Source organism: Rhinolophus sinicus, chromosome 8 (assembly GCF_057876585.1).
Source record: "Rhinolophus sinicus isolate RSI-liver-muscle chromosome 8, RSI-T2T, whole genome shotgun sequence".
Classification (NCBI taxonomy): domain Eukaryota; kingdom Metazoa; phylum Chordata; class Mammalia; order Chiroptera; family Rhinolophidae; genus Rhinolophus; species Rhinolophus sinicus.
The window spans coordinates 7,539,211-7,558,961 of record NC_142508.1 but is presented as its reverse complement, the minus strand read 5'-3'; the positions used below and the strand labels follow the sequence as shown (position 1 = coordinate 7,558,961).

General features: G+C 52.5%; 1 protein-coding gene across 5 annotated transcripts; it reads left to right on the top strand.

Annotated features, from left to right (window-relative positions):
* The first annotated feature begins 9,914 nt into the window (after positions 1-9,914).
* Positions 9,915-19,650, top strand: ZYX (zyxin). Of its 5 annotated transcripts, XM_074315243.2 has the most exons (11): positions 9,915-10,042; positions 10,592-10,763; positions 10,863-11,085; positions 11,549-11,748; positions 11,899-11,991; positions 12,089-12,607; positions 16,812-16,932; positions 17,077-17,246; positions 17,361-17,539; positions 18,375-18,495; positions 19,091-19,650. In XM_074315243.2, exons 3-11 carry the CDS (start codon positions 10,878-10,880, stop codon positions 19,193-19,195), a joined length of 1,716 nt encoding a protein of 571 aa, XP_074171344.2. In that variant the 5' UTR covers positions 9,915-10,042; positions 10,592-10,763; positions 10,863-10,877; the 3' UTR covers positions 19,196-19,650. The 5 variants fall into 5 exon arrangements, with proteins under 5 accessions (XP_074171344.2, XP_019570913.3, XP_019570912.3 ...); XM_019715354.3 differs by lacking the exon at positions 9,915-10,042 and having other exon boundaries at positions 10,470-10,763; positions 10,866-11,085; XM_019715353.3 differs by lacking the exon at positions 9,915-10,042 and having other exon boundaries at positions 10,471-10,763.
* The last annotated feature ends 101 nt before the right edge of the window (positions 19,651-19,751 follow it).

The following is a 19,751-nucleotide window of genomic DNA, read 5'->3' as shown; positions in this document are numbered from 1 at the left end:
ACACCCATCAGAGCACTGTTTACATAAGAATGAAAGATTGTACATAATAAGCCCAATGTTCAAACCTGGGGGTTAATTCAATAAATTATGGCGTATGTCTATAATAGAATACGATGGAGCCATTAATAATATTTTATAACTGTATTGGTTGACAGAAAATTATATTGTGACATTATTAAAAAATCAGGCTATAAGAATTATAGTACATCGATTTTTGTTTTAAAATTCTTCTCCTCCCTTTTGTGGGGCTTTCCATCCCAAGTAATTTATGGGTTTCCCTGGGGAAAGCTTATATTTTCGAAATGTCTAATCCCACTCATCGGGTACAGTTTGACCCTCGATGAAATCACAGTATTAACCAGTCCATTTCCAACGTCTATAAATATAAGACTTGGGCACTTCCTAAGTTGTCGCCTTTGTGACACACCCCTAAGGTGAAATTATACTTCCATCTTCTCTATGGTTGCTGTTTCACGCTCCTAAACGCCCATAGACAGAAGGAAGAAACCAAGTGCAGAGATACTAATACAGGGACTGCTGTCCCAGAATCCACGGACAGAATCCAGAGGCCACCACATTGGAGGGAAAACTTACACCCTTATGTTCAGTAACCTGTAACTGAAATTCCCCCATGCACTTGGGTTCTGCATATAGGCAGCAAACCACATCAGTTTTAGAGATACTGTACTGTCTTTATTACCCATAAAAATCACAGACGTTTCTATTCTACAACAGTTGTTGCAGATTGTTTACTTTTTTTGTGTTCACTACTTTGAAATTATGGTAGCATTGGACTTGCCTACACATTTCCTTATGTGATGCTTTTAAGAAGAAGTAGATAGATTACTGTATCAGAATTTTATAATAGCTGTATTTGATATAATTGTTTCCCTTTGTAATCCGATGCATTTGGTATTCTTAGGGGTCCAAGGCACAAAAAGCTTAAGAACCCCTGGCCTCTAAATACATATGAGGGAGGAGGGGGTTCTCTAATTCTGCAGGAGCTCAATATTCCTTTTAATAGTACCAACTTAAATGACCAAGCAAGACACTTAACATTCCATTTTGAAACCTGAATCCTCAATAACAAAGACACATCCCTTTTATCTGCAAGACTGAAAGAGCCAAACTCAAGCTTCGTGCCTGCCCTCACCGAATGGAGAGGCAGCTCTAAAACACAACAGCTTAATCAAGTATTTCTTTTGGCTTAATGGGAGACGGTAGATCACAGGTAAGGGCCTATGAAAAGATCCAGCTGAGAGGGGGAGGTTCAAAGCTGAAGAGAGGAAGATTAATCAGCACCCAGAGTAAATGCCGAAGGCAGCCGCCAGGGGTGGGTGCAAAGCCCAGTAAGGAGGATTAAACTCAAATAAAGGCACCCAGCTCCTGTAGTCTAGCAGAAAGGATGGAACAGATGCCAGAGGGTTGCACATTTGGTGTCAGGAAGATGAGGGATTCCTGTCTGATGGCGTCTGTTTTCTCTGAGAAACAGGAGGCGAAATCATCTACTAAGCGTCTGGGAATAGGGGAGCTAGAGAAGAAAATAATAAAAAATAATATGCCTGTATCACCTTACAGCTGACAAAGAATTTTCAGTCTCCTCTTGTGACAGCCCAATAAGGAATTGGGTGGAAAACACTGGGGTTAGAGGCCGATTAAATTTCTGTTCCCCAAAATTACCCAGCTGGAAAGAGGAGCTAGGACTTCAACTCAGATCCCCAGATGGAAAATTCATCCTGGATGATGTAGGAAAAAGCTTCACTTATGTGTTCGTTCATTTGTTTTTTAAATATTAGATTTCCTGGGTTTAGGACATGTTATTTGGTATGCATTCTTTTCCTCTTGTCTTGCTTTAAGGTGGGACCATAAACTGAAGAGAGGGATGAATCTATCTACATTCCTAAATTTTGAAAATGGAAAAGCAAGGGTCTTCCCTCAGGTAATTTCCAGCCCTACTCCAGCTCTTGGGTGCTGTCATAAAGTATTGATGAGAAGAGTGTCTCAGTTCCAGCTTGTCAAAGTCTATGCCTTGTATCAGAATCTCTGTGTCTTGGGGCCACAAGGAGGTGACTCAGGCTGCTCCCAAGTTTAGTCAGCTTTGGGGCAGCTCTTGACGTCTCACAGGAGGCATTATGTGCTTAAGGAACCGGAAGTGGGTATGCCGATACTGGAGAACCTCGAGCAAAAGGCTGGAGGAGATTTTGGCAGAGGAACACCTGGAATGGCGTGGGGTCTGGGTGGAAATCAGAAGAGTCTGTATTCTTTTCAATGGGAGTAACTTCCTTAATGCTCAGTGTCATGCGGGGTGTCATGTGGGGTCTCTGGTCCCGCTCTCCACATAAGAACGCAGGATGTGGTGAGGCCAAAAAGGAACACCCACGGAGCCATAGATAGGGAAGTCATACCACTATATTCTTGCTGGCGGCCGGGCAAGACACACAAAGTAGGATCCACACGATTTGCAATCCACCGTCCACTTCTCTGCCAACCAACCAACCAACCAACCAACCAACCAACCAACCAACCAACCAACCTACCAACATAGCCACGGCAGTCATATCAGTGGCTAATTGGCTAACTGGTTACAGCTGATGGCCATCTACTACCCAAGCCAGCACCTTTCCACGTGAGGCCGAGAGCCTGGAAACTGCTCTCTGGGACTCTGTCCCCACACTCAGTGAACAAGAAGACAAAAAATGGGGCTTGGGGCTTAGGTTGCTGACACATGGCAGCAGACTCACCGCTAAGTCATGGATGGGTGGGGATGTTGGTAGTGTGTAAATTGTATTTCCACAGAGTAGGAAGTGCCACAGAAGGCACTGGCGGTCTAAGGAGTGCTCTTCCCCACACCACCCCCACCTTCAGCTGGATTCCCCGTGTGATCCATAGATGAGGTCGCTGGCCATTCTGTTGAGGCAGAGGCTTTCCTGGGCAGAGCAAGTTTGCTGAGGGAAGGAAGGACATCTCAGGGCAGCTAGTTATATAGGAAGACACATTCCATGGCAGAAGGTCTCTGGTTCCAGTGTTGGCAGTGGGGACAAAAAGTCCTCATTTGACTTGTGTCTGACCTGTTGGACACTGTACAAGATAAAACCTTTTAAACCAGCAGAAGTCGTTGGGCGTATGACTTTTGGATGAAGTTTGAAAGCTTTGCAAAATACTAAGGCTCTAAGGTGAGCTCATTCCCATGTATAGTGAAAGAAGGACCCTTGGCAGGGGGGTGAACCCCCCACCCCCTGTTGGTGCAGGCCCTGGAGACACAGCTCCATGCATGAGGGCAAAGCCTCCTGCTCATGGGCAGCTCAGACCACTGAACCCACATTTTGCAGGATCCTGTGGCTCCATTCAGCAGAGAATGCCCAAATGTTTCCCCGGTGATTCTAATAGAGTCCTTTGACTAGATTATCAAGGGAATGCATTTGCCCCATATTTTCTTTGAGAAGCAGGTGTGTGGGAAAGCAGGGAAGAGAATCATTTCAGATTTGGGGGTTCCATCCAAACATTCTAATGAGAAAGGCCAGGCCAGGGGTTCTGGGCTAATGGGATTCCACATCCTTCTCAGAGAAGGGAAGGGTTGGGTCCAGCGAGCCTGGAACAATGTCCGTCAGGCCCAAAAGCATACTCAGGGCCTTGGGGTGCCATCATATCCAGGTCACAGGCAGCAGCAGACCAGGCAGGATACCAGCACCAAGAAAGCAGGCCTGGGCAGCCATGAGTCAGAGGCCAGGTAAGCGATTCAAGCGCAGTTCATCCATCCCAGAGGGCAGATCAGATGCGATCTTCAGAGGTGAAGCGAGTACTCAGCATTCACAAATCCCAGAGCCACTGACGGACAAGGGGAAGACTCAGATAGCGAACACCAGGCAGTTGCTTCTTCCAGCCTCAGGGACCCCACATGCCAGTATTTTACTCCTGTCTCCAGGAGGGCCAGTGGGAACCTGGAATGGGAAAGCTCGTTCCTGAGCATCACAGGTAGCTGCCTGGCTAGTATTTACGAACTCAGGGAAGAGAAACAGCTGATGTCACATCATGCCTCTGGAGCTTTCTGATTGGCCCTGCTGGGACCCTTTTGCCCCACCTTTCTGCTAAACTCCTCCAGGAGAGATATCCTGCCTTGTTCTTGACTACCGGCTGTCACTGACTCATAGCCTGGTAGCTGATGCTCTCTTACCACTTGCCAGACTTCTCCATCACCAGGTAACAGCTGACAGTCCAGCTCTCAGATTCCTGAATATACCCCCATTCTGTGCCCCATCCCTGTGCCTTCCCTAGCTTGTGGATATCCTATAACGTCAGCTTGGATGCCTCTTGCAAATGCTTTCTTGGACAAGGATCTGTTTTTGCTACCAAGTCTAACTCCGAGACCCTTTCTCCTTTCCTGCAATTAGTCCTGATCCTAAATAGGTGTTTAATACATAATTAAACACTATTACGGTCTCCAGGTCTCAGTCCTTCCCAGTCTGCCACCTTTAAGCAAGATGACAAGAACAGAGAGGACAGCAGAGGCATTTTCCTGACAGTGAAAGAGCAGGGGACGTACAGGACACTAAGTACAGATCGCTGAGTGTTAGAACTGGAGGAAAACTTACATATCAAGTCCGTTCCTGTACTTTCACAGAAAAGGAACATTCGTCTCAGACTTTTACAGTCACACAGCCAGTAAGTGGCTGAACAGTAACCAAAATTTAGGTCTTCGAACCCATTTCTAGCGTTCTTTTCCCTATCTTATGATGCCGTGCTAAATTTATGTTGGATTATTTTTCTGAATTTTATTGTACCATTAAATACTGTTGAAACATGCTCAGTCACCACACTCTTTTTGCTCATGGAGATGGATCAGCTCCTTTTGGATAAAATGAGGGAAAAAGAACGTCTTTCTAAGAAGGTAGATTTCATGCTAAGGGTTTTTAACAAAATTAAAAAGAACATTGTTCAAACTTAGGAGTTCCAGAAATAACTATTCTCTTGTTCTTTGTGTTTAAGAATGGGTGTGTAATCCTTATGTATGCGTTCAGGTCATTGTTTGGTTAAGGTTTTTTGCACGCTGATAAGCTGACAGGGAACAAAGTTGTTACTCTCCTGGAAGGTGGTGAGTCCACTCGAGGGCTGTTCACTTGCTGAGTCAATCATGATTGTCCTGTGAGTGGGCAGTGGATCCACCCAAGTGGGAAAGAAGAAAAGAGCCTGGAAACTTTGAACTCCAAGTGGTGTATAGGTGTTACTCTCAAGTAATAACGTGCCCATTTGAGAAAAACGTTAAAATGCAGACAAGCAAAAATGTAGACACATACCATGAAGTGGCTAGAGTTAGCTGAGTTGAATGTGATTCCTGCTGGTGGCAAATTGTGTTGAGGGAGGGGTGCAAGTAATTTCTCCATTCTAAGGTGGGAGCTGGAATTTGCCTCTGGATCTTTTAAAATATTGGTTACATGTTGAAATGATAATATTTTGGATATTGTGGGTGAAAGTATGTTATTAAAATAACAGCACCTGTTTCTTTTTCAGTTTCTTTTTAAATTACATAGATGGTGTCCATCATATTTTGAAAGCTCTTAAGCTTTACCACACACAGGGCCTCCCTTGATCTAATGTAAGATTTCAATGGTTCTGGAACCCAGTTGCACTAAGTAAATGTACAAGGCCCTGGCTGTGTGGCAGACCATGTGTTGGGTCCACCATGCTGTGCTACTACTGAGCACACAATCGTAACTTTGCTGGAAACCGGGTCGGTCTGCCCGGTGGCAGACATGTCTTCCGGTGGCATCTCACACCTGGGTACAAAGGCCCATCTCTAGCGTGTTGAGAAGTCTAAGTAGGAAAACATCTGCTATTCTGAGTGAATCTCTTTCTCTCTTTCTGGGACTGGCTGTTCATTTGCCGCATTCATTACGTCACGGCAGGTAAATAACAGCAAACCAGATGGCAGGAAGGGTGATCTAAAGGAAGCTTGAGCAAGGCCTGAGGGTTTGCTCAGGGGTACCCACTTCCTGTGTGAGGTGAGCATGGAGGGTTTCTTCATAGGAAGCTCAGCTTATCAAAGGGAGCGGAGGTGGTGGGAGCCACTAGACAAACAGAAGTACTTCTCATCTCAAGTTGCTAGGTTATCTGTCCATGGTTAACCCCCCTCCCCCGCCCCACTCCATGACATGTTTACTTCCCTCTAGTGACTTAGTCAGCTATTTTCGGTACAAACACTCGAGCTCCTAGCCAGCCTCTCTGTGATTTTGACATCCCCTGGATTCAGGGAGAAGGAAGAAAAAAGGCAGCAGATGCTCCAGGAGCGGCTGCCGTGGAGCCAGCAGGCGGCCTGGGCCGCTCTTGGTGCCCTGGGTCGCTTCCTGTCTGCCCTTCCCTGCTCCCTCGGCTGCTGACTCTCTGCCATCTGACCATCTGCCTGCACTGCACCCCCGCGGCCACCACACATGGCTGCCTTGCTGCCGCTTTCAGTGCCTTTGGGTGCCCATCTGGCGCAGACCTTGGGAGGTATGGGTCCCCGCCTTCTACTGCTCCTCTGACCTCTGCTTCCTAGATGCCCACCCTATGCGGGCTCTGCTCACTGCTGCCTGGACCCGGGAAAATAATACTGAGGCCAGACGGCCACCCAGCTATTGTAATTCGTGTAACCACACCGAGCAAGCATTACTGGGGGTAGGGGAGGGGTGAACTTTTTTTAAAAAATCTTTAGACTTACCTACTAAAATATCTACTGAAGTGTTTTTTCCTCTAGATGAAGAGTTTCTTGAAGGCAAGAACTGGGTTTACTTATATTCATACCCAGTTCCTGAAATATATAAGTTATTGGTAAGTATTGGTTGATCTGAGGTTGGGAAAAGTACACAGGGGATGTTTTGATGTCAGACTACTGGGCTGGCCCTGAGAGAAAGGAGGGAAAAGGGGGCATTTGTGGTTGTCAGTCCATCCTATGGAAGGGTCCCTGGGGCAGCAAGGCTATCTGGGTCTTGCTGGATGCTTCACCCTCCCTCATCCCCATTCCCATCCAACCCACCCATCATATCTGCAGTCCCACGGGTGATGTCTTTTGTCCTGATTAACAAATGCAAGTGGGATTAGGAGGGGAGTAAAGTTGGGAGAAAGTGGGAAAGCTACAGAGCTTGTGCACCCATCCTCAGTGCAAGAAAACCCTCTGATATAAGGAAAAAGAGATGATGCCTCTGTCACTTGTCTTTCTTTTCCTTTTTGAAAATTATAAAAGTAATATACATTCACGGAGAAAAAGACGACAGTTATAAAAGCTTTCTGCCTTCCCCCGATTCCACAACCTAACACCAACCACTGTTAACCATTCTTGGAGAAACCTTCTGGAAAAGTTCTATTACACAAAAGCATCTCTCTGTATCTCTATCTCTGTCTGTTTCTGTCTCTATCTCTAGCGCACTATCTCTACATACATGCAGATGGACAGATACAGAGAGACAGACGGATAGAATTTGATGGTACCATGTGATGGAAAGAGAAAATGGTGGCCTAAGGGCTTAACGTGGGGGATGGAGAAGAGGTTGTTGGTGGACAGGCAGGAGGCCCTGAAGGGGAGCAGTTGATGGACTGCAAGGATGTAAGTGGGAGGCAAAGGGGTCTTCAAATAAAATATCTGCATTGCAAAAGATTTTGCAGTTTTGGAGGTGAAAAATGCAACATCTAGTTAGCCTTAGTTTCCTTAACTGAAAAATGGGACAATGTACATTCCTCACAGGTTCACTGTGACAACTAAATGGGGGTTATATATTTAAAGTGTTTAGTCTTATGCCTAGCGTCATGGACTAAGCTTTCTCTAAGTGTGTATTATTATTATTATGACGATGATGATGATGGTGGTAGTGGCTTTTCTTGATGTTGTTTATGCCTCACGTAGCACCCGGCACATAATTGACCCTCGGTCCACCTGCAGCCCACGTACAGAAAGAACTTCGTGATACCATCCCTAGTTAATTCCAGAATTCTTTTGCTACTGCCCTTGCTCGTTCCTTCTTCTTTTTTCTTTCCTTGACTTCTTACTTTAGGTTGTGTGTCCTTGAAGAAAACTTTCTGATACCTGGTGGACATAAACCTTTGGAGATGTGTAGAGATGTTTTAGGTAGCAAAGGTCCCTGCTCATTTTCTTATGTCCTCTCTCTTGCCTGGGGCCAAGATGTTGGAAATGATTAGGTGGGAACACCTTCGGACTTGCTACCTTTTATACATACAACCTGGGGAGATCAATTAGAATTGTTTACTTAAGCACCTAATAATTATTAGGGCCGCTCCTGTTCATCATGTGCATTTTAACAGCATTGACCCTGCAGGTCCACTAGTGACACCCTGGCCTAGTGAACCTGACCTTCTGGGCTACCCAGTGTTTCTCCTTGTATTCAGAATGGCTGGCTGAAACCTCTTAGTTTTAATATTCTGCATCCCAAATGCTCTTCGTTGTCAGTAAAACTAAGCCTGCCCACGCACTCTTCTATTCTTGATTTATAAATAGGTTCAGCTGCCTAACAATTATACTATATTTTGCACAGGCACATTCCTTAATGAGACATTTACACGGTAGATGGCTTTTCCTCTTGTGACGCTATCTGGAAACCATCTTCCTTTTTTCTCCACGTGGGTGTATTTTGAAGGCTCGGCAATGAGACTTTTGGTCTGGAAAGCCCAAGACACAATTTCCAACATGCACAGGAAATCCAGTATCAGATTTCTAGCAGGTCTTCACAGGGACAGGCCCAGGACCAGCTTATACCTGTCAGAGAAGGTCTGTGTGGCATGTTTTATAGCATACACGGCCACACATGCTTGTGGCTCTGAGAAACACCCGTGAGAAAGACAAGACACCAGAGAAAAGAAAGATCAGTGGAGTCTGAGTTGAAGATGTAGTATTAGGCATAATAAAGTATTCAGTGAGGTTGAAGGAAGGAGCAGGCATTGCAAAACAAACCCCAAGGCCCTTGGGAGTATCTGCTTGGCAACCCAGAAGGGGACATATGGAGCATGGGGGATGGGGTTTAGGGGGAACGGCCTTAGGTTAACCTGTTAGAATTTTATTTCTGAGCGGAACGAGGAGCAAAAAATAATACCAAGTGTTATATAGCACTTTCAGATATGGAATTTCATTTATTTCTCCATATAATGCAATAAGGTAGGTGGATTAAATATCGCTCTTTTCCACAGAGAAAATGGAGAGAATGAAGAGACTTGTCACCTAGTTTGGACACTCACACTAGTCACTGCACCCTGAGTTCACCCTGCGCCCTTGTCTCCAGGGTTGCTTCACTTGACACCAAGGTATAAGGGAGTGAGCGCTGCCAGCATAGCCCTCAAGACATCCAGTTCTAGCCTAGACCTTGTGGCCAAGTGGGTATGACCCTGTGCCCCTCTCTTAAGTTCCCACCTGTTTTCTCATGGTAAACGTCAGGGATGAGTCTGGATGATCTCCAGCGCACAGCCCAGAGGCTTGCTGACAGTAGCCCATTGGGAGGGCTGGAAATACCGAGCAGGGTGTGTACTGGGGACCGACTGCCTTCCATGGCAGAGAAGGCTGGCAGCGCCTGAGGGTGATATATTAGACTTACACGGACCGAAAGGCCATATGACTCCATAGTTTGCAGATAGTGAGTGTGGAGGAATTCAGGAGACAATTTGTAAGTTTCCACGTTCACTTAAAAACAAAAAAATAGAACCAAGGTCGGTCCCTTTTGCGTAGCCTGGGGCACAGAGCCCAAGGCTGAGGAATCCGGTCGGACCAGTGGGGGGCTCCACAGAGCGCAGTCTCGGAATCCCCTGACAGCCGCTCCGCCGTCCAAAGACTACTTGAAGGGTGGGTCACCGTGTTGCCCACGTCCACGCACGTCCTCCCTGGCCCCAAGTCGGTGGGCCGCCCCCGCCTCCGCCCTGCTCCCCACCTCCATTCCCCGGCCCCTCCCACCCAGCGTCTTCCTCCCGCAAATCTTAACTGATCTACAGGCTAGGGAGTTTCGTGCTGCGAATTCCTAGAAGCCTGAAGAGGCTGCCCAGGATTTGAAGTTAGGATCCCCCAAGAACCCTTGAGGTTTGTGCTCACACACACCCCCATCCAGGTCACGGAAGGGCCTAGGGGGGCGTGGGTAGGGAAAACGCCCCACTCACCATCCCGGTCCACCCTGGAGTCCAGTTCCATCCCAGTCCTTCCAGTCCAGCCCGACGGGAGGGGATTTGGGGCGCGGGGCTGGCGGCTGGGTGGGGAGGCAGAGGAACAGCTGGAGGTGGCGGGGACAGGTAACGGCAGGCCCGAAGAAGTGGGGGCTGGGCCGGGGCGGAGGCTCAAAGGAGCTACTTCGGCACCTCTGGGGCACCCGCGCGACCTCCGCCGGCTAGCTCAGAGTGGGGACGGTGAGTCAGATCCCGGGCAACCGCGGGTCGGGCGTGGAGGGGGGCAACTCAGGAAATGACATCAGAGGCCTGTGCTCGGGGAGGGGTGGTCCGCGCCGGGCCGGGGCGGCGGAGGTGGGGGCAGGAGGACTTTGGCAGAGCCTCGGGTCCGGGGGCAGGACCAGGGCCCCTTCCTGGGGGAGTTTCCTGCCCGGTCAGCCCTCCCCGCCTCTCCCCGCCCCCTCTCCAGGCCGCTCCTTGTATGGTCTCGGCGTTGCGCTCTCCCCGCCTCCTCCCTCCTCCCTCTGCTCTGCGTCCCTCCCCCGCCTGGCTGGAGGCGGCTCGGGACCCGGCAGAGTCCGCGGACCCGGCGCCCAGGCGGCCACCCGAGACGCGGCGCATACGCTCCTGTCCGCGGTGAGGTGCGGCGAGCCGCCCACAGGGAGGGGACGTGGGGATCCGGGCCCGCCAGAGGGTCCTCCTCCGGGCTCGGCGCGCGTAACCCGGCCACCCACCTCCAGCAGCCCGGCCTGGCCATGGCGGCCCCCCGCCCGTCTCCCGCGATCTCCGTCTCGGTCTCGGCTCCGGCTTTTTACGCCCCGCAGAAGAAGTTCGCCCCGGTGGTGGCCCCAAAGCCCAAAGTGAATCCTTTCCGGCCCGGAGACAGCGAGCCTCTCCCGGCCTCCGGGGCCCAGCGCGCACAGATGGGCCGGGTGGGCGAGATCCCCTTGCCGCCCCCGGAAGGTATGCAGCCGTGCTGGGGGGCTGGACACCGGCGGGCTCCAGGCTGGGGGCAGTGGTTTTGAGAATTTTGGGGTGTCTGGAAATGTTGCAGCGTAGGGGGCTGGGCGCAGCCACCCTGTCCCGAGCAGATGTTCTTACCTCATCGTGGAGCTCATGGCTGAGAGCCAGGGTTCCTGGGACCGGTCCAAGTCCTTCGCCTGGGGGTGGGAGGCGGGAATGCGGGACACGAATCTTCCCCTCCGGGTCCGTTTTCCAAAGTGTAACGGGAGCTGCACCACTCCTGCGCCGAGCCCCCGGCCGTTCCTGACCCTATGGTCCCAGGGTGTCTTGCGCCCCCTTTCCTTCCCGTGCGCCCCGGGACCCCCAAGTGAGTTCTTGGGTTGGGGGTTAGAGCTGTAAAAGGAGGGGGACTCGGGGAAGGTTAGAGGGGGCCCCTGCTGACTGCCCTCTTTCCTTACCCCAGACTTGCCCTTACCCCCACCTCCCCTCCTTGGGGATGGCGACGATGCGGAGGGCACCCTGGGAGGTGCTTTTCCACCGCCCCCTCCCCCGATCGAGGAACCGTTTCCCCCTGCACCTCTGGAGGAGGAGATCTTTCCTTCCCCGCCGCCTCCGCTGGAGGAGGGGGGAGGCCATGAGGCCCCCAATCCCCTCCCACCACAGGTATGGAGGCCTGGGATGGGCAGCAATGCAGGGACACCCCTAATGGAAGGAGAGGAGGGCCCTTGCTTCTACCTCTTCCGCACCTCCGTCCTGATGGAGTGGGGTGGGAATGGAGGACTGGAATGGGTGCTCTGACCCCTGATCCTCTAGCCCAGGGAGAAGGTGAGCAGTATTGATCTGGAGATAGACTCTTTGTCCTCGCTGCTGGATGACATGACCAGGAACGATCCCTTCAAAGCCCGGGTAAGGAACAGGAGAGGAGGAAAGGAGTGGGGACAGAACTTGGAAGGGCAGCACCCTCCTCTAATGGCACTTCTCTCCCCTCCACCTTCCCTTGCAGGTGTCATCTGGATATGTACCCCCACCGGTCTCCACTCCATTCATTTCCAAAACCAGTACTAAGCCTGCAACTGGGGGCACAGCACCCCTGCCTCCTTGGAAGGCCACCTCCAGCCCCCAGCCTGTGCCCCAGGCTCAGCCTCCTAGCCAGGCACTGTTCCATGTACAGCCCCAGCCCCAGCCTGCAGCCAAACCTCAGGTCCAGCTCCATGTCCAGCCCCAGCCTCAGCCTGTGCCTTTGGCTAACAGTCAGCCTCGAGGTCCCCAAGCCCCACCTCCAGCCCCTAAGTTTTCACCAGTGACTCCCAAGTTTACTCCTGTGGCTTCCAAGTTCAGCCCTGGAGCCCCAGGTGGACCCGGGTCACAGCCCAGTCAAAAACTGGGGCCCCCTCAAGCTCCCTCTTCCACTGGCACAGGCTCCCCTCAGCCCCCCAGCTTCACCTATGCTCAGCAGAGGGAGAAGCCCCGAGTGCAAGAGAAGCAGCACCCAGTGCCCCCGCCGGCTCAGAACCAAAACCAGGTGAGGGAGGGTGGGAGGACTAGGGTGAGACCTGGAGGCTGGCGGTAGGGGGGGTAAGTTCAGGAGCCAGAGAATGAGGGCAAAGATGAGTGAGGTGGGGGTGGTGGGATAGGAGTTCCCAGCCTCTAGGGTTGGACTGGTGGGATAATAGTAAGAGAGAACTCTTCTGGAGGAGGGCCTGGCAGGGGCTGGGGCTGGGTGGGGCCTGACGGAGTGGGAGAGCAGCACAGGCTCTCAATTAGGAGGGGGATTTGGTGGCTCTTCCCTTGCACCCTGCCCCAGAATGTTAAAGGTGAGGGATGAGATCATCATCCGTCCAACCTTGGTTCTTCCCCCTGCTTGGATTTTTGAGTTAATCTCTCTGCTTCTCTGAGCGCTCTCACCGCCCAAGGGCCCATCTGATGATAAGAGTCGCGGCATTAGTAAACACTGGCTGAGCCAGCTTCTGCTGAGTGCCAGGCACTGTGCTCCGTGCTTGGGATGGAAGAGATCGCTCCAAGAGGTTAAGCCTGAGCGAGTGGGGTGGACCTGGGGTAGAATTCCCTGCTCCCCTTCTCACAAGACCCTAGGCAAGGGAGGTGAACTTTGAGCCTCAGTTTCCCCATCTTTAAAATCACACTATCCACTCGGTACAATGGTTGTGAAGATCAAGGAGCTGATGCATAGAAGGTGCTTGGGTTTTTGTCTAGCACAGGAATGCTCAAAATAGAAAAATGATCGTCCCTGCCTGACCATGCCTGCCTTCTAGTTCAGGAGACGAGAGCTTCCGAGTTGAAGCGACCCTGATGGTCATCTAGTCCCACCAGCCACAGCGTAAACTGACGATAGGAATGTCTGTCTCTGTGTGTGCAGGCACAGGATTGGAGGAGATGCCAGGTGCCAGTGAGTTGTGCAGAATCCTGTGTTACAGGAACTCCAACAGGGAGTGAGCAACGGGCTGGCAAGTTAGGAAAGGCATCATGGCGCTGCTGTGCTTTGAAGGATGGGGGGACTTAGACATCCAGAGAGGAGAGGGAAGGGCATTGAGGTGGGAATTGCATGAACGAAACTCAGGGGCACAAATGTACCAGGGTGTTTGGAGAATAGAAAGGAGAAGGTTATCCTGGGAAATTATAAAGCTGTAGAAAGGTGGATGGGGGCTCGAGGGAGGAGGCAATGAAATAGCGCACCAGGCGAGCCTGTGAGTCCTAGCGAGTCCTTCACGGTGTTTGAGTGATGTGTGGCTGGGTCAGAAGACTGGTGACAGCCATGCTTTTGGAAGCTTTTGGGGAGTGTTTCCAGCAGAGGTGTGGAGTAGAGGTAGGAGGTGAATGACATATAGGGATTCACTGGATCCTGCTGAGAGCAAAGGAAGTGCCTCCAGGACCTGGTCACTTATCAGCAGTTGGAAGAGGAGGGGGCGGGGGGAAAATGCCTGGGTGTGTTGGGGAATGACAGTAACGCTGACAAAATAGAGAAGTCCAGAAGGGGAAATGGTTTGGACGGGAAGAGGAGGGGTCCAGCTGTCAGCGTGTTGAGCAACACATTCCAGGAGGACTTTCCTTCAGCTGGAACTGTCATTCACTTAGAAATAGAGGACTGAGTTTCAGGAGAAGGCCCTGGACTTGGGGTTGGCGTGTGCAGTGGTACTGAAGCAGCCAGGGCTATGAGGTGGCCGGGGTGTGCTTACACAGGAGGAGATGAGGGCCTGGGAGGAGCCTTGGGTAAAGCTCGCAGGGGTCAGGTGGGAGGGGAAGAATGGCGGAAGCAGGAAGGGCATCATAAGACAGGGTGGAATCGCAAAGGATAGGATGTGATGGCTGAGGAGCTCTCCAGTGGGGGCTTGAGGGGGGTGAGGACTAAAAGAAGGCCAGAGATTTGACTATGTGGATGTCATCGTTGGTTGTGGGGTGGTCCATTTGTGCTCTGTGGTGGGGACAGTGAAAGGAGTGGAGAACTGAGTGGTGGTGAGAAAAGTGGAGTTGCCGCATTAGCCTGCAGTCAGAGGTTGGCAGGGAGACGGACTAGGGGAGTGTGTGTGTGTGTGTGTGTGTGTGTGTGTGTGTGTGTGTGTGTGTGTTTCAAGTTAGGGGAGAAGGGCCCAGATATGTGTGTGAACCAGGAGAAAGAATGTGCTAGAGGAGGTTGTTAGAGATGTCTACGAGCAGGGGCTGCTGCTGCGATGAAGTCCTGGAGAAGAGGTGGTGGTGTCCTCCTCCCCTCCCCCCCACCGTGGCATTCCCAGAAAGCAAGGACAGTGTCACCACTGTCCTGTGTTTTCGGTGGAGAGGAGGAACGATGAGGGAGCTGGAGCTGGCTGGCTTCCATCTTCTCAGTCATGTAGAGGGTGAGGTCCTCGGTAAGAGCGAGTGAGGGCTAAACAGTTGGGGCTTGAGAAGATGGAAAGGTTTGAAACAGCTGCTGTGGGGAAGGTGACTGGGAACCTACAGGAGCCAAAAACCAGACAGCCGAGCTGGGGCTGGAGGACACGGAAGGCCCTGCAGTGTTTTGTGAACTCATTCTGCAGTGTTTAGTGATCTCCACTTACTTTCCGCAGTTCAGAGGCAGAAACAGGAAGTGGGTGGTGGCGTGACCTGGGCTTGAAGTTGGACCAGATAAATGAGGGTGACAAGAGTGGCTGGGAGAGCCTTGTAGAAATAGATGGTCAAGGGGCCAGGCTGGTTGAGGGAATGGGGGGGTGAGGAGACACACATGGAAAGGGTTGAAAGGCCAGCAGGAATGAAAGCTTTTCTGAGTAGGTTCCTTCAGTGGGTATGAATGGGGAAGGGGCAGGAAGGAGGTATGGTTAGGGGATCAAGTCCAGGGTTTTGGAGGTAGAGAGAACCGTGAACCTCAGGTCCGAGATGACCCATGGTGGAAAGTGCCTGAGATGGACGGGCGTTTGGAGCCACTGGGGTTGAGTTAGAGGTCTGAGTACCATCGGCGTTGAAACTGTGGCATAGATGCTGGCAGGCAGAGGGAAAACCAACTGGCTGAGTATGTCCTGAAGGAGCGTGGAAACCCATGGAGAGCTGAGGTATATGAATAGTTCATACTTTAAAGAATGCAACAGACTTAAAGTGGCACCAGAGAGCAAGGGCTGGCTGAGTTCCCTTTCTCTGTCTCCAAGGGAAAGAAAAATTGGGAGAAGAAAAGGTGAGCTTCCATTGCAGGGAGGACTCACAGGGGACACAGTTGATTAAGGGCAGGAGGAGGCAGGAGTCTACGGGGAAAATGTATAAGAGCTGGGGCTTCTGCGTGTCTGCTTCCCAGAGCAGATGCATCTCTGGATACAGGTGGGGTGAGGGAGATGGGGCCTGGGCTTAGGGCAAGGTGGCTGTAGGAGGAGGTGGCTGAGAGACAGACTCCAGGTGCGAGGGGAATGAAGGCATGGGCAGTGAGAACATTCAGTGGCCACAGTCCTGGGTGGACTTACCCCGTAACAGAGAAGACCAACCAGTGTTCCTGTTGGAGTGTCTCATGGCAATGCTGATGCAGGCCCCTGCGTCACCTCCTCCTGGTACTTCTCAGGGTTCCTGCAGTACCCTTAGCCTCACCCCGCCCCCATCCCTAGCTCTCTCAGGATCCCCTAAATAGGAGGGGTGAGCTGGCCTAGGATAGGCCCTTCTCTGAGGCCTACTGGGGAGAAAGTGAGGTCAGGTAGCCCAGAACCCCACTCTCAGGAGGGACCCCAGGACCTCTGTGTGGGGGGCTGGGGGCCGGGCTGCTGCAGACAGCTCTGAGGGTTTAACCTGTGATTCCCGCCTGTGTTGTATCCTCACGCTGACAGGGCTGCTCAGCAGCAGGCGGGACGGGTAGGTGTGTGTGCACCTGGGTTCACACGCCGTCGCGTGCCGACCTCTTCCATGGGGGGCCATGTCTAAGCATGCTCTGTGGAGTTGATGCGTGGCCTGATGTGTTCGGTGCTTCCGTGACCTGAGCTGCTATGTGTGTGGCCTCCGTCCGCTCGCTCAGTCATTCTGGCCTGTCTGTGGCTGCCCAGGGGGGTTTGGGCAAAGTGGGTGGGAGAGTCATCCCCTCTCTCTTATTTGTGTGGTGCTGGGGTTGGGGAGGGAGAATGAGGAACTTTCAGGGTCAAACCTCAGCGTCTGGGAAATGTGGGGGTGAGTTAGTCCTTCTTGGGAGAAAGTGGATAGAGGACTGGGGAATGTTCTTGAAGGGGGGTGACCCTTGAGAGAGTGTGAAGAAAGTGTTGGGGTTTCAGGTGCGCTCCCCTGGGGCTCCAGGACCTCTGACTCTGAAGGAGGTGGAAGAGCTGGAACAGCTGACCCAGCAGCTGATGGAGGACATGGAACATCCTCAGAAGCAGAACGTGGCCGTCAGTGGTGAGCCCACCGTCCGCCGTTGGGACGTCTGCCCCTCCATTACTGTGTTGGCTGGTGCCTGTCTTCTCCCTGTCTGAGCCAGCTGATTCTTTGCAAGCCTCTGTCCTCCCTCTGATCTATTTCTATCTTCTCTGTCCTTCCCAGAGTCCTGTGGCCGGTGTCACCAGCCCCTGGCACGTGCACAGCCTGCAGTTCGTGCTCTGGGGCAGCTGTTCCACATCACGTGCTTTACCTGTCACCAGTGTGAGCATCAGCTGCAAGGACAGCAGTTCTACAGCCTGGAGGGGGCGCCCTACTGTGAGGGCTGTTATACTGTGAGTCACGGGTGTGGCTCAGCCAGGGGGTGGGATGGCTGTGGGGCAGACCTGCCTTGGCAGCGGACTGTTGGGTGCCAGTTCCCAGCCAACCTCCTTCTGCTACCTCCTCAGGACACCCTGGAGAAGTGCAACACCTGTGGGCAGCCCATCACTGACCGCATGCTGAGGGCCACAGGCAAAGCCTACCACCCGCACTGCTTCACCTGTGTGGTCTGTGCCTGCCCCCTGGAGGGTACCTCCTTCATTGTGGACCAGGCCAACCGGCCCCACTGCGTCCCTGACTACCACAAGTGAGGACCCACCACCACCTTCTGGGCCCAACTGTGGTTTGTCTGGAAGCCGGGCTACTAACCCCCTGACCCCAAGACATCTCCAACCCCTGACCTTACTTTCTGGCCCTACAACCTATCTACAGATGGCAGAGACCAACTTATCTGGACGCAGCTGTCTGTCGTTCTTAGACCTGGGTAGCCAGGCTTACTGCTGGCCAGTCCCCCGGCCCTTGGCTCGCCAAGGCTTCCTTTGGGTGTGGTCTTGTGTTCAGCAACGTGTGCTGGAGTGACTTCATTTCACACACAGGCCAGGTTCTAAACGTTCCTTTGGACATCAGCTGTTTGGAACTCTGGTTTCCCCCTAGAAACAATGTTTACAAAGTGGCTCCTTCTCAGGCTAGTGGAAAATCCTGTAATACGGCTAAAGGGCGGTACAAGGAAACTGCAGAACCTGGCTCCCACCTCTGTCTGAGGTGTGCATTTTCAGGATTCCACCCTGGGCCAGGACTTTACATCCCTCTGTACCCCGCCCCAGTAGTCGGGCAGAGGGACCTGTGTGGTGTGGGGGGGTGGGCTAGGGTCAGGGCTACAGGGATGGGATGAGAGGGGCACCTCTTGGTATGTTTTCTGCAGAACTGCAGTGTGGATGTGGCTTTGGGAGGGTAAGGTGGGAAATTTCAGTTACAGTGGCCGGTCTTAAGCCTTTCTATTGGGCTTTCTCTACCTCGAGATGTGGGGCTAGGCGGGTCAAGAAGTGTGCCCATTGCCATGCCACCGCCATCTCCCTGCCCTCCGGTGAGAGTCCGGTGCCCCTCGCCCCATCCTGACTCGTGCCCCACTTGCTGCCCTCCAGGCAGTACGCGCCCAGGTGCTCCGTCTGTGCTGAGCCCATCATGCCTGAGCCTGGCCGCGAGGAGACCGTGCGAGTGGTCGCTCTGGACAAGAACTTTCACATGAAGTGCTACAAGTGTGAGGTCAGTGTCCCTGTGGCCCCCGGGGCTGGGTGGTGGGACACTGCTCACTGACTGACCAGGAGGTGGACAGGGCCAGCCTGGAGATCGATGTAGCTTTGAGAGTGACAAGTGGCAGTACCCAGGCCTGCGCAGCCCAGATGCTTCCATCACGGCAGGAAATGGGGGGTGGGGTTTCTGTGTGGTCACGGATAAACCAAGAAAGGGTACTGACCAATGGGAGGGAAGGGTGCCTTGCTTTGTTGTGGCAGGGTTGGGGGCTCAGATTAGGAAGAAAAGTCAGAATGGAGTTGAGACAGGTGGGAGAAGCCCGATATCCTTTATTGGGGTGGACACTTTGGAAGCAGCTCTACCCACTGCCCTTCCTCCTGAAGGAGGCCTAGGGAACAAAAGTGAAATCAGGTAATAGAAGAAGTGGGGATAGCCCTGGAGTGAGGGTGTGGGGGTGGCTGGGGGAGGGAGGGAAACGAGACAGTGAGGACACCAGCTCTGGGCCATTACTTGAAAAGCATTTGGCCTTCCTCATGTAAAAATGGGGGTGAGTGGGGTGCACGGGACCCTTTCCCACCAGGGCATCCTTCCTCTTCCTGCCTCTCAGGACTGTGGGAAGGCACTGTCCATTGAGGCGGACGACAATGGCTGCTTCCCCCTGGACGGCCACGTGCTCTGCCGGAAGTGCCACACTGCCAGAGCCCAGACCTGAGTGAGGGTTGGCCCTTTTCCACCGCGAGTCCATTCTCCATCAGCGGACCACCCACACTGAAACCACCCGGCTCTTCACTTGCCCTGCCCCCTCCACTATTTTTGATGTCTAGCCCCTCCCTCCATTCCAAAACCCACCCAGTATCCCCGTCCTGGATCCAGGGCCCTGACAGGCCTAAACTCCAGAGTCCCAGCCCGGGGTTTCCTGTCCTCCCCACCATCCTCCAGGTACCCCACCTGAGATGGCGCCAGGCTGAGCGCTGCTGCTTTCACTGCTGCACCAATGCCCCCAGCTGGCCCATGAGCAGCCTCTACTCTGCTTTCTTAGGGCCAGGAGCCACCCTGACCCTCGGGGAGGCTGGGCTGGGCTGGGCTGACTGGCCTGGACATTCCCACCCACCCCTGTGCTGCCAGGTTGTGGCTGTAGCTACAAATAAAAAACATTGTTTTCCAGAATTCTTGGCAATGGACTCTTTTGTGCTACCGCCCTCAAGGGTGTGATGGAGGAGACGGAGGGATAAAAAACCAGGGCTAAGGGTGAAAATTCAGCTCCTGTT